Consider the following 13,533-nt stretch of genomic DNA (forward strand, 5'->3'; position numbering starts at 1 on the left):
TTCTTTGGAGCACCATTCATGGCACCAAATCGAATGCTTTTAAAGAGTTCTTTTCGGCAGCTTTGGGGGTTCTTTATAGAACTGTTTAATGAACTTTAGAACCATGAAATGGGCCTTTGTGAAACTCAAAATGTCTCTTTAGGGGAATCAAATTCAAGAACCATTGTTGGTTCCAGGTTAGCACCATTATTTTGGTGGGTGCGTAAAAATAAAAGCCTGAAAACTAATCTTAGCAGAAAAATTTTAAAGTTTTTAGATTTAGAAAAAGAATGTATTCATAAAAGGATAAAATTCTAATATTTGGGTATCTAAGCTCCTTTTTCTGGATCATTCTGCAAAATTTTCTTTTTTTCAATATAAAGGGATGCTCAAGGAATGGCAACTTTTTTTAAAGTCATCTTTAAAACTGTTTTGTGGTTCTGTTTTTTTGTTCATCTTTAACTACCTGCAGGTCTGAAGTTTGTTCTCCACACAGAACCGTATAACTCTGGTGATCGATTGTTTTAGGAGCCGTGGAGACGTTCAGAACTTTAAACTGTCCTGAGATCAGCTCCGCCACGTTCCTGTCTGATATAAGCGATCCTGCAGGAGGAACATCCAGATCGGAGGCGATGTTCTCACCAAAAGAGAAGAAACAGATCTGAGATCAGATAAAGGTCAGAGCAGCAGAACAAAGACAAAGCCGAGACACAGCAGGTCAGCCGGACAAATTAACCTTTAAAGAACACCGAGGGGTGAAGATGGAAAAAGCAGGAGGAGGACCGGGGGGGCCGGTGCTTTAATAACAGGTTTAAGACGTGAAGACGAACAGATGGAGACAAACAGTCAGTGTTTTACCACAGGATTCACACCTGAGTGTGTTCAGCAGGTAGTTTCCAGCTCACTGCCTCGACACAAAACCAAGCCCAGAAGAACAAGAAGAAGAGATGTGTCTGTACGCTCTGAGAGTCTTTTCACTTTAATGAACATGAAAATAAAAGGTGCTAACTGCAACCAAAAATGGATTTTCTCAGTATTACCATAGAAAACTATTATTAATTCCATGCAAAATCTTTTGGCGAGAGGTTACGAAAAGAAACGATTCTTCAAAAGGTTCTGTAATTAAATGTCGAAGGTGCCTCAAAGAACCACCAAAGGCACTATTAATTGCGCTCCAAAAAAACTTGAGCAAAAATTGTTCGTCAAGAAATCATGACTTCTAATGGTTCTTGAACAATCTATTTCTTGAACAGTTTTTTAAAGAACCCACAAAGACACCTCAAAAAAGAGTTCCTTTAAGCACTAGCTCCAAAAAAACTTCAACAAAAATAGGTTCTTGAAGAAACCATGTCATCAAATGTTTCTTCAACAATCGATTTTTAATTTTACTTTTTAAAGAACCCCAAAAGATGCCTCATAGAAACACCAGAAAGAGTTCCTTTAGGCACCATAAAAGGCCTCCAATGATCTTTAGCAAAAATAGGTTCTTTAAGGAACACTTTCTTTGAGCAGTTCTCTAATGAACCCCCATAGGTCTTTCAAAGAACCATCAAAAAATGGTCCCATGTCACACATGGTGCTAAATGGAATCAGGCTTTTTGAGGCACATTTGTTAGTTCTCTGAAGTACCGTTTGATGGAATGGTTCCTGAAAAAAAAATACTGCGATCCATGGAACCCCATTTAATGGGTTTTTGAGGAACCTCTGAGAGCTCTTTAAAGAGCAGTTTGAAGATCCTGTAAACACCAAAATTTGCTATCATCCTTTGGAACCTTTCTTTGAAGGTTGTTTGAGGCACATTTGGTAGTTTTTTAAGGAACTGTTTAATGGAATGGTTCTTGAAGGAACCTATTTTTGCTAAAGTTCTTTGGACTGCCATCCTTAAGGAACTAAAGGGACCATTGTTGGTGGTTCTTTGAGGTACCTTTGAAACTCCGTAAAAAAAACAAACCTTATCAGTCAGTTCTTTGGATGACCTTCGTAGTAACAAGGAGGGAAAAACATCCTCACAGCTCCTGACTAACAGCAAAAAATCAAGCAGCAAAAGTCACGTCTCGGGTTCCTTACAGCCGAAAAACCTAAACAGCAGCACTGCCTTCTAGAGTCAATGATGTTAACCAGCTGTTTAATTATCTCAGTTCCTCCTGATCTCGGAGCTCCAGGTTCAGCTGCTGCTCGGCTTCCTGGTCCAGAATGATCAGATCTGTGTAATTAGATGAAGGAACCCAACCACCTGCTGCAGGTGGATCCAGCTGGACCAGATGATTAGCACCGATTGTTTCTGGAATCCAACCATCCCACGGACACATTTACATCTGCTGGGCTCCTTAACTTGACCGATTAAACAAGAATCCAGGCGGAAAAACGACCAATCAGGCCTTCAGGAGGTGAAACGGCAGCAGGAATCTGTCCAGGTGATTAAAGCCACGTTCAGGAAGCAGCTGAGGCTCAAACAGACTGAATCTAACCACACATTTACAGAACAGAGTCCCCCAGATGAGCTCTAAATGTTCTCCAGCTGTTTCATATTGTCAGGGGGCGGAGCCTGACACTGATAGGTTCAGCATTAACCTATTTACAACCTAATTACCAACGTTCCACTAATACGCCGGCAGAAAGCGAGAGCTGGAAGCGGGCGGCAGGAGGAGGGTTAATCCCTGTCACTGGTAATTAAAGATCAGCCCTGAGTCACCGTATAAATAAAACTCCTCACAGAGAGCCTCAGAGGTTTAACATGGATCAGATCATGGTTCTCCTCGTTAAAAGGTTCCTCATGAAGCCGTCGTGATCCTCCAACGGGGTGTCCTGATCCCCAGATGTACTGAGGAGAACCGAGAAAAAGAAAGCTGCTCAGAGGCGAGATGTTCTGCACCGAGCATGCTCAGTAGAGGCCGTCTGAGTGGAGCCAAGACTCTTGGAACGATTAGGGTTCTCAAATGGTTCTTCAATAGGTTCTCTGGTTCTTTACCAGTTTAAGAACTTCCACTAACAAATGTTTCATTCTGGATGAATCATTTGTTCTATAAAACATCAGAAAACTGTGAGAAATGTCCAGAACAGTTCCACTTAGAACATGTTCTGTCTTACTAACACTCCAGAACCCAAAATGATACATATGCTCGAATGGAAGAAACGCTGCAATTTCTCAGATTTTTTGTTTAGAATTGTTGTTACAGCTGTTAACTCCAGAACTGTTTGAAAAATAGTTCCTTCAAGAACCTGCTTTTTGCCAAAGTTCCTTGAAACCCCCTTTGTAGTAACTAAAGGAACCCTTTTTAGTGGGTCTTTAAGACATCTTTGGGAGGTCTTTAAAGAGCTGTTCAAAGAAAAGGTGCCTGGAAGAACCGATTTTTGCTGAAGGTCTTAGGACTGATATCTATGGTGCCTAAAAGGAACCGGTTCTGATGGTTCCTTTAGGCACCTTTGGAGCTCTGTAACAAACAGTTTGAAAGTTTCTAGAAAAAAACCCTTTTCTGCTGGTTCTCTAGATTCCCTTTATAACAACAAAAGGAACCCTTTTTGATTGTTCTTTGAGGAACCTTTGGGAGTTTTTTATAGAAACCTTTCATGAAATAATTTTTTAAAGAATTGTGAAAAGAATGTTTTCTTCCAGAATCATTTGATGAAATGGTTCCTGAAAAAAAGTTCTTTGGGCCAACATTTATAGTAACTAAAGGAACCCTTTAAAATGGTTCTTTGAGGCACATTTGTTAGTTCTTCAATAAACTGTTTAATGGAGCAATTCCTGAAAAAACAAACTATTTTGCTAAATTTCTTCAGACTGCCATCTACGGTGCCTAACAGAACCCTTTAATGGGTGTTTGAGGAACCTTTGACAGCTCTTTAAAGAACAGTCTCAAAATCCTGGAAACAACTAATTTTTCTTTTAATTTTTGGACCCCCCTTTGTGGTAACAAAATAAAACCATTTCTGATTGTTCTTTGAGGCACCTTTGGTCTGTTTTAAAGAATTATTGGATAAAATCATTCCCGAAAAAAGTTCATTGGACCAACGTTTAAAGTAACTAAATGAACCCTTTTAAATGTTTTTAAATGTCTTTAATGTTTTAATGGAATGGTTCCTGAAAAAAAATACTTTTACTAAAGTTCTAGACTGTCATCTATGGTGCCTAAAGGAACCATTTTTGATGGTTCTTTGAGGCACCTTAACCATTTGATGAAATGTTAAGAACAGCTTAAAGTTCCTGGAAACATCAAATTTTGCTAAAATTCTTTGGACCACCCTTTGTGGTAAGTGAAGGGAACCATTTTGATGGTTCTTTAAGACACATTTGGTAGTTGTCAAAGGAACTCTTCAATAGAATGGTTCCTAAAAGAACCTATTTTTGCCGAAGTTCTTTGGATTCCCATCTATGGTGCTTAAATTAACTATTTTTGGGTTACTTAAAGGACCATTTGGAGATTTTTTTAAAAACATCTTTTACTAAAAAACAAATTCTTCTGTTGCATCACTGTGAGGAAATATTTTTGGTTTCACTCAGAGCTTTTATTTTCCTGAGTGTCCGGAGACCCCTGGCTGACTTCCTGTCTGCTTCCTGCCCAGAATAACCTCTAACAGAATAAAACGAGGACTCTGAAGTTCTGGACTTCACGGATGTTGCAGAACCGACTGAAGCAGTTAAATCCTGACAACAAAACAATGAAAGAACTGAAATCCTTTTGTTCCGTCTGACTTGTTTGTTTTTCTGGTTCCTCTGACGTCCAGAACACCAGTGAACACATTAACCCTTTAACTAAAGTATGTTCTGCTGCTGTTCCTCTGAGTGTTCTAAGGTCACCTCAGTACTGTTCCTTCAGCAGTAGAGCAGCAGGTCTAACTAACAGCCTCCTGCTGGTTTAAAGTCCTGCAGCATGTTGGCCTACTTATCCCCTCATTAATGCTGTGTAAGCCCTCTAATGCTCCCCACACACACCAGCACGCCGCGGACACTCTGTGACACACACCGACACACAACGACACACAGAACACCGGCAGCGACAGGAGAAAACAGCTCGACAACACGGGGAGAAGCATGACGACAGGAAGCCGACATGAACCCAACATGAAGGCAGGAGGTCTGAGGAGACGCCTGTAGGAGGACGGGTGAGTCCCACAGCTTCAAGATCTTCAGCAGAACCAACAGGAGGGATCAGAGTTAGCTCATCTGAGGCTCCTTCAACCAGCAAAACACTGAATCATTTAACCAGAACAATAGCAGCTGTTAGTTTCCTTTGACTGTCAGATTAACGGAAGAAGAACCGACGGTTACAGCTGCTGACGATTCTCACAGCTGGACTGAAATAACAGAGTTATAGCCGCGTTTTTCTGGATAAAAATATGAGAAAACTCCCCCAGAACCTCCTCAGAACCATCTGGTTCTTCATCAACAGTAACTTTATCAATGATCAGAGTTCTACCTTCAGACTGGGAATATTTCTAGACTTTCAGGTGCTTGAAGTCCATAGAGGTGGGTCCAGATTTATACTTCTTAATGAACTTTTCCATCATTTCTGAGCCTCAGAACTTCATCAGTCCAGCAGATGGAATCATGACATTTAGGAGGAGAAACATCTGAGTTCTGGTAAAAACAACAACTAGAACAACTAAAAAAACAGATAAATTGATCACAAAAAGAGACCAAATCGCCAAGAGACGGGCCACAATTACAACAAGGAAACACAAAATCAGCACACAAAAACAGAATCACCACAAAAAGAGGTAAATAGACCACAAAAAGGGACAAAATTTCCACTCACAGATGCAAAATTACCACAGAAATTCCAAAACTATCACAGACGGACACAAATCAGCACAAAAAGGAAAATAACCACAAAAACAGAAAAAAAATCACGACAATCAGGATCCAAACTACCACAAAAAGTGACAAAATCTTCACTAAAAGATGCAAAATGATGCCAAAGAACCATTTGGTTCTTCATCTCCACTAACTTTTGAGTCATTCTGAAAAAAGTTTTGAGACAATTTTCAGGTCATTTGGATAACATATGGCTCATTTTGGACAAATCCTTTCGTCATTTTTTGCAGAGTTTTGTCATTTTCTCAAGATTTCTGGGCAAATTTGAAAAGCCTCTATATATTCCAGACAATCTCTGGCGCATTGTGGACAAATTCTAAGACATCATCAAACTAGTTCTTTATATAAAAAATGAAGCAAAACCAGATCCAGTGTTCAGACTGCGACACCTGGGGGGGATTTAAACTGATCTGGTGTCAATTTTTACCATAATTCAGATTCGTTTTTCCTCCTAAGTTCATGGTTCTATCTGCTGGACTGATGAAGTTCTGAAAAAGTCCATTAAAAAGTGATAAATCTGGACCCATCTCTATGGACTTGGATCACTGATAAAGTTACTGGAGATGAAGAACCAGATGTTCTTTGGGGTAATTTCGCATCTTTTAGTTGAGATTTTCTCTCTTTCTGTGGTGATTTGGGGTTCTTTTGTGATGATTTTGCATCTGTTTTCAATAGTTTTGGACTTTTTATGGCAATTTTGCATTTTTGAGTGGAAATTTTGTCTCTTTGGGATTTTTTTAGCATCATAATGGTGTAATATCAACAAATATCCTTATAAACATGAATTAATCTCCAGAAAAACAAACACTAAACAATGAAAACGTGTCAGATCTCCATCTCTGACTTCTCCAGCTGCTCTCCAGATGTTTGAACAGAAGCAGGAGGTGAATGAAATCCGTTCTATCCAGCTTTGAGTCTGCAGGTCACCGAGGCGGTTAAATGTTTTCTCCTGGAGTTAATCAGCTCCGTGTCCGGTCCGGTCGACCTTGTGCCGGATCATTTCCAGTTCGCTCACGTCCGGATCAACAACCGTGACTCATTGTTTGTTTGTTCGCTTCGCTGCTCTCAGGTCAGTTCCTCTACGACCTTCATGTTTCCACCCGAGGACCACGACCTTCCTCTCTCATGTCGACACCGCTCTCATTTATTTTAAAACCTCAGCATCGCCGAGTGAGTCTGGTGAAATGAAACTGCAGGAAAAGATCAGCCTGAAGTCAGATTAAAAACAAAAGCAGGAACAAAAACAAGCTGAAGCTCACAGGTCAAAGAGTGCCGAGTTAGTCCACAAAAAATCAACCAAACCTGTTTGTTTTGTCTTAATACGATGAGTATTTTTAGAGTGACAGTCCACTTCCATCCACTTGCAAAGACCATGTTCATCACATCGGTCCTGAGTTTACAAAGATTCCTAGAACTGATAGTTTTCTATGATGGAACCATTGAAACATGAATCTTTGTCACATTTTGGTTCTTTCATAGTTTTTTAAAGTTCTTCTGGGAATCAGACAAAATCTGCTGGATCATAAATAAACAGAAACTGGAACGTAGAGAGGAAAGTTCTGTGGTTAGAAAGCCCCAGAGCATGATACTACCACCACCGTGTTTGATGGTAGGTTTGGTGTTCTTGGGGTTGAAGGCCTCACCTTCAGTTTTTCTTCCATCTGACCACAGAACTTTCCTCCAGAAGGTCTTTCCTTGGTCCATGTGATCAGTAGCAGACCTGACTGGAGCTTTAAGGTTCTGCTTCTAGAGGAAGAACTTCCTTCTTCATGGATCCTCTCAGCTCAGTAGGGTTAGTTTGCTGTATGTTGGTTGTTGTTGATGTTCTTCACCGTCGGCTGCTTGAACTTATCCATCGTGTGCTGATCAGGTGCAGGAAGATGTTGCGTCCATGCAGGCTGCTGCTGTGGCAGGTGGCTCTCAGAGTGTCCTATCACGTCGTTACAGGTAAGAACGGTTCAGACTCACCTGTTTCTGCTGTTAATCAGTCTGATCAGCCTCAGTCAGCTGCTTCCGGTTTCAGCCTCAACCAGTCTGTGTCGGGGAGGCTCGGACATCTTCGCGTCAGTCCAAGAAAACAGTCCGACGGGTCAGTTCATCTCCAGCATCAACATCGCAGCAGATCCAGGAGCCAACGCCATCCGACTGTGTCTGAGCGGAGACAACGCCGACTGGTTCTACCTGGACGGAAGAACCATCAGACTCAACTCCTCTGTGACCAAAGTCCTCGACCGAGAGGTAAAACACGTGAAGTAGACCTGACCTAGCGCTCAAACACACCGGTAGACAAATCACACCTGGACCTCAAGCACACGTGAAACACACCTGGAGCATGAACACACCTGGAAACACTTCACCTGCAACTGAAACACACCTCAGCTGAAGCTAAAACACACTTTTAACACACCTGGACCACACTTTAAACTTACCTGAAAGACACCTGAAAACACCTCAACTGGAGCTGAAACATGCCTGAAACACACCTGAAACACACCTGAAACCTGGAGCTCCAACACTGTGTCTCACCTGGACCGTCAGTAAATAACTCTGCTGTGTTGGTCTCTCAGGTTCTGGGGTCCATCCTGGTAGCAGAGCTCATCTGTTATGAGGATGACGTCATCCAGGTAGGTCACCTGACACCTGTCTCCAGTAGTAAACACACCTAATACCTGAGAGTCTTTCAGCAGAGTTGAACCTGTTTCAGAGTCGCTACCGGCTCCTGGTGGAGATCCTCAACGAGAACGACAACCAACCGAAATTCCTGCAGGAGACCATTCAGCCGTTCACCGTCAGCGAGGTAAAACATGCTAACGAGCTAACTGGAGTCAGGTGACCTCATCACCTGGTTACTGACCGTGCTCCTGTAATTCTGCCCACCTGTGCAGCTGACGGCGGTGAACTCTGTGGTTTTCACAGTGAAGGCGATCGATGAGGACGGAGACATGATCAGCTACATCATCGATCAGTCATCGGTAAGCTGTCAACAAACCTGTGATGTCACCTCCCTGTGATGTCACCCGTCTCTGATGTCACCTGTCCTCTACCTGCAGCCAGACGCCTGGTTCTTCAGGGTGGACCTGCCCAACAGTGGAAGCATCGTTCTGGATAAAGCTCTGGACTACGAGACCAGAACTCACCTGAAGATCATCCTGTGGGCCCAGGTAACGTTTGATCAGCTGATCACCTGGATTCCAAACTAATGAACAGAAAAAACAAACAACTCAACAGCAGCAGAAATGTGACATTAAGCGATATTTACCTGACAGGAATCAAACACTAAGGAGAAGTTCAACACGTCTGCTGTCCTCAACATCAACATCAAGGACGGAGACGACCAGTATCCTCACTTCCTGCCCTGCACACCTGTGTCTCCAGGTGTTCCTGTCTGCATGAACCCCACCTACACCACCAACATCACACAGAAACACCAGGTAAACACCTGAGACACCAGGTAAACACCTGAGACACCAGGTAAACACCTGAGACACCAGGTAAACACCTGAGACACCAGGTAAACATCTGAGACACCAGGTAAACACCTGAGACACCAGGTAAACATCTGACACACCAGGTAAACACCTGAGACACCAGGTAAACATCTGAGACACCAGGTAAACATCTGAGACACCAGGTAAACACCTGAGACACCAGGTAAACACCTGAGACACCAGGTAAACATCTGAGACACCAGGTAAACACCTGAGACACCAGGTAAACATCTGAGACACCAGGTAAACACCTGAGACACCAGGTAAACATCTGACACACCAGGTAAACACCTGAGACACCAGGTAAACACCTGAGACACCAGGTAAACACCTGAGACACCAGGTAAACACCTGAGACACCAGGTAAACATCTGAGACACCAGGTAAACACCTGAGACACCAGGTAAACACCTGAGACACCAGGTAAACACCTGAGACACCAGGTAAACACCTGAGACACCAGGTAAACATCTGACACACCAGGTAAACACCTCAGTTGTCATGTCAACACCTGAGTTTCCATCTTCTACCTGAGACACCAGGTGTATTTGCTGCTTTGTGCTCATTGGTCGGTGCTGTGGCTCCAGGTGCGTTCTGTGTTTCAGGACGTGGTTCTGGAGTTTTCTCCTGGACCAATCAGAGCGGAGGACGGAGACCGAGGGATCGACGCTCCTCTGATCTACTCCATCCTCTCAGGTAGTAAGTTCATCGCCGCTATCAGCAGGTAAAAACACACCAGGTGTGTACAGGTGTGTGTGTTTGGCTCCACAGGTGAGGATCAGGGCCGGTTTGTGATCAACAACAGGACAGGTGAGATCAGGCTGACCAGACCGGTGGACGACCGGCGGCAGATGCCAAACTTCACGCTCAACGTCATGGTAACGGCTACTTCCTGTTTCCTGCCTCATTCCCAGCAGCAGCCAGGTGTTCACCTGTCCGTCTCTCCATTCAGGTGTGCCAGGTGGACGACAGGTTGAAGTACAGCGTGGCGTCAGTTCTGGTCAGGGTTCTGTATGAGAACACGTTCCCCCCCGTCTTCAACAGAACCACCTTCAAAGGCTTCATCATCCAGAGTTCTAGCCCCGCTTCCATCGTCTCCACCTACGGGAACAAGGTTCTGCAGGTCAGAGCGACGGACCGCGACTTCTCCGACGTAAGAACACGAGCTGCTCTACCTGTACTGTCACCTGCATCACACCTGGTGAGTCATCACTGCTGTCCAATCACAGGGCCTGAATCCAAACGTCCACTACTTCCTGCATCCTCCGTCTGGACTGTACCAAGTCACCCAGGGGGGGGTTCTGATCGCCAGGACCAACAGACTGAACGCCTTCGACCGACACATTCTACAGGTGAGTTTACCTGTATGACATCATCTGGTACCCATAATGTAGCTGAACATGAATGTAATGAAAATATCCCTGAACTTGGACTGAGTCATGAAAATGTGGAATCAGGAACGTAGAACCGTCTGCAGGGGTGACGTTCAGGTGTTCTCAGTTGGAATGAGTGTCCAGCAGGAGAACCAGAGCGGAGATGAAGACCTAAAGCTCCACAGCTGGAATCCACCTGAGCTGCAGGACTTTTAAATAAACAGAAAATAAATAAAAACAACAAACAACACTGGAACAGACGGATTACTGGTTACCATAGTACAGATTATTATTGATTTTAGTGTGCTAATTATTGATTATAATTCTTGATCATTATTGATGAGAATTTCTTTTATTATTGATTATTACCTCTTTTGTTATTGGTTTTTATTTCTTTTTTTAATTTTTATTACTGTGAACTCTGCAGGTCGTTGCCAGAGACGAAGAATCAGGAGAAGAAATTTCAGCTTCGGTGGACGTTGAAGTCCTTCAGAGAGGACAGACGGGTGAGAACATGGAGCTGAGAACACACGTGTGCACATAATCACGCATGAACACGCATGAACACACTTACATCCTACAGTTTACACACATGAGGAGTTGAAGATCTTCTGCTCCACTGATCAATAATTGATAATTAATGATTAGATCGGCTCGTCAATAAAATCAGATCTTAATCACTTAACAGATGTTTGTTTCCTCGTGCTGCATTCACTGACATAAACTCCATTTTTTTTATAGCAGATGGTGATGTGTTTACTGACATGACATCCTTGTGGTTTTAATTTTTTGTGGTGCGTTTACTGACATAAACTTATATTTTGCTGCGCTCACTCATGTTTCCATTTTTTTGTGATGCGTTTACTGACAAACTTCTCAAGTTCTCAGTGCCTCATGCGGCGTTCACTGACATATTTAAGTTTCTAGTGTCTTGCGCTGCTTTCACTGACAAATTTTTGTTTTCAGTACTTTGTGGTGCGTTCACTGACGAAGCATGTCATGTTTTCAGTGCCTCATGGCGCATTCACTGTCAAACTATGCTTTTAGTGCTTCATGGTGCATTCTTTGACATAATTAAGTTTCTAGCATCTTGTGGTGCGTTCACTGACATATTTAAGTTTCTAGCATCTTGTGGTGCGTCCACTGACATTTTTAAGTTTCTAGCATCTTGTGGTGCGTTCACTGACATTTTTAAGTTTCTAGCATCTTGTGGTGCGTTCACTGACATATTTAAGTTTCTAGCATCTTGTGGTGCGTTCACTGACATATTTAAGTTTCTAGCATCTTGTGGTGCGTTCGCTGACATGAAGTCTTTGTATTTTCAGTTCCTCGTGCTGCGTTCACTGAGCAGCCGTTGTTCGGAGACGTGGACAGCCGTCTGGCCGGAGGAATCGCTGCGACGCTCCTTCTGATGTTTCTTTCCCTCATTCTGTTTCTGCTTCTTCGAACCGTCCGGAGGAGACGACTTCAGGAACCTGGAGACCGGAGCTCTGTGGAGAAACGTCCCGGCGCGGTAAAAACTTTAACTTCAAGATGTTTGGAACCATGAATCCACCTGCAGCATCTCTCTGATACTTCCTGTTTCCTCCTCAGGTGAACCCACCTGGATTCATGGACGAGTACAGCACCAGAGCTTTCAGTCGACACTTCGAGTCTTCCTCGCAGATGGGAAGTTTTCACGGTCGTCAGGGAGTTTACACCCGCAGACTGTCATCGGCTACCACCGGCCAATCAGCAGACAGAACCAGAACTCAACTTCCTGCTTCACCTGAGCGCTGCCTGTTCCAGCTGGATCTGTTCACCGTGACTGAGGCACCTGAACACCACGCCTGGGAGACTCTGAGGTCACCTGACAGCACAGAAGCCCCGCCCACCACTGACATCACGGAGACCAACGACGAGACGTCTCAGAAAGACGAGGACCAATCAGAGGACACGACAGGGGAGTCAGAGAAACCTCACTAGATGAGCCAATCAGAGAGCAGGAGCAAATAACACCAGCCAATCATAGAACAGGATCAAACAAATCGGCATCATTGACCAATCAGACAGCAGGAATCTACACCACCAGTCTAATCAGCCAATCAGGTCACAGCTGACAGATCTATTCATCAAATCACATTTTCTTTGTTTTTGTGTCTTTATGAGTAAAATAAATAAAACTCTGCATGAGACGATCTAAGAGATGATTTTTACTTCAAATTTGAAGGATTTCACTAAAAAAATAAATAAATCTTAGTTTGTCACTGGTAGATTTTCCTCCTTTAACAGACTGAACTGTTCTTTTTTATTTTTGGAAATCTTCCTTCACAGAAACGTCTCCAGATTTAACATGAATTACTGTAAAATGAAGTTTTCTGAACAACATCAGGCTGAAACTTAAATTGAAAATATCTGCTGATGATCAAACATCTCGGTGCTGGAAAATGGAATTAAATATTTGTACTTTATTTTGAAATATTAAAAGTTCTATCTGCTGAAAGTGAATTTTTATTATGTTTTCTGAATGTGTTGATTTCTGTCGTTACTCCATCTGTACACAACCCGCCAGTAAGAATATTATCTAGTGTCTACATCAAAACTGAGGAACCAATTGCAATCCAGCTTTGTTTAGCCCCGCCCCCTCACTCAAAATAACTGAAAACTCCTCTAAAATCAATCAAAATGGCTCAAATTGACCGAAATTTGTACAAAATGACTTAAAATTCGTCCAAATTGACTTGAAAACTCTAAGAGTGAACACAACAGTCGTCATGCATTGAATTTAGTCCAAAATGTTTCAAAACTCATCCAAAATTACTTAAAATTACTTGAAATTTCTCAAAAATTACTCAAAAAAATTGATCAAAATGTGCTCAGATTCACTGAAATTTGTCCA

At 42.8% G+C, this 13,533-nt stretch overlaps 1 protein-coding gene across 2 annotated transcripts; it reads left to right on the plus strand.

Moving 5' to 3' along the window:
- Positions 1–4,896: 4,896 nt before the first annotated feature.
- cdhr5-rs (cadherin-related family member 5, related sequence) lies at positions 4,897–13,142 on the plus strand. Of its 2 annotated transcripts, none has more exons than XM_051951136.1 (15): positions 4,897–5,082; positions 7,665–7,741; positions 7,818–8,032; positions 8,362–8,418; positions 8,499–8,591; positions 8,680–8,766; positions 8,845–8,955; positions 9,061–9,225; positions 9,870–9,978; positions 10,054–10,160; positions 10,235–10,435; positions 10,512–10,634; positions 11,083–11,161; positions 11,981–12,168; positions 12,249–13,142. In XM_051951136.1, exons 2-15 carry the CDS (start codon positions 7,675–7,677, stop codon positions 12,618–12,620), a joined length of 1,974 nt encoding a protein of 657 aa, XP_051807096.1. In that variant the 5' UTR covers positions 4,897–5,082; positions 7,665–7,674; the 3' UTR covers positions 12,621–13,142. The 2 variants fall into 2 exon arrangements, with proteins under 2 accessions (XP_051807096.1, XP_022067919.2); XM_022212227.2 differs by having other exon boundaries at positions 4,898–5,082; positions 9,888–9,978.
- Positions 13,143–13,533: the final 391 nt, after the last annotated feature.

The sequence above is a fragment of the Acanthochromis polyacanthus genome, chromosome 1 (genome assembly GCF_021347895.1).
Source record: "Acanthochromis polyacanthus isolate Apoly-LR-REF ecotype Palm Island chromosome 1, KAUST_Apoly_ChrSc, whole genome shotgun sequence".
NCBI lineage: Eukaryota > Metazoa > Chordata > Actinopteri > Pomacentridae > Acanthochromis > Acanthochromis polyacanthus.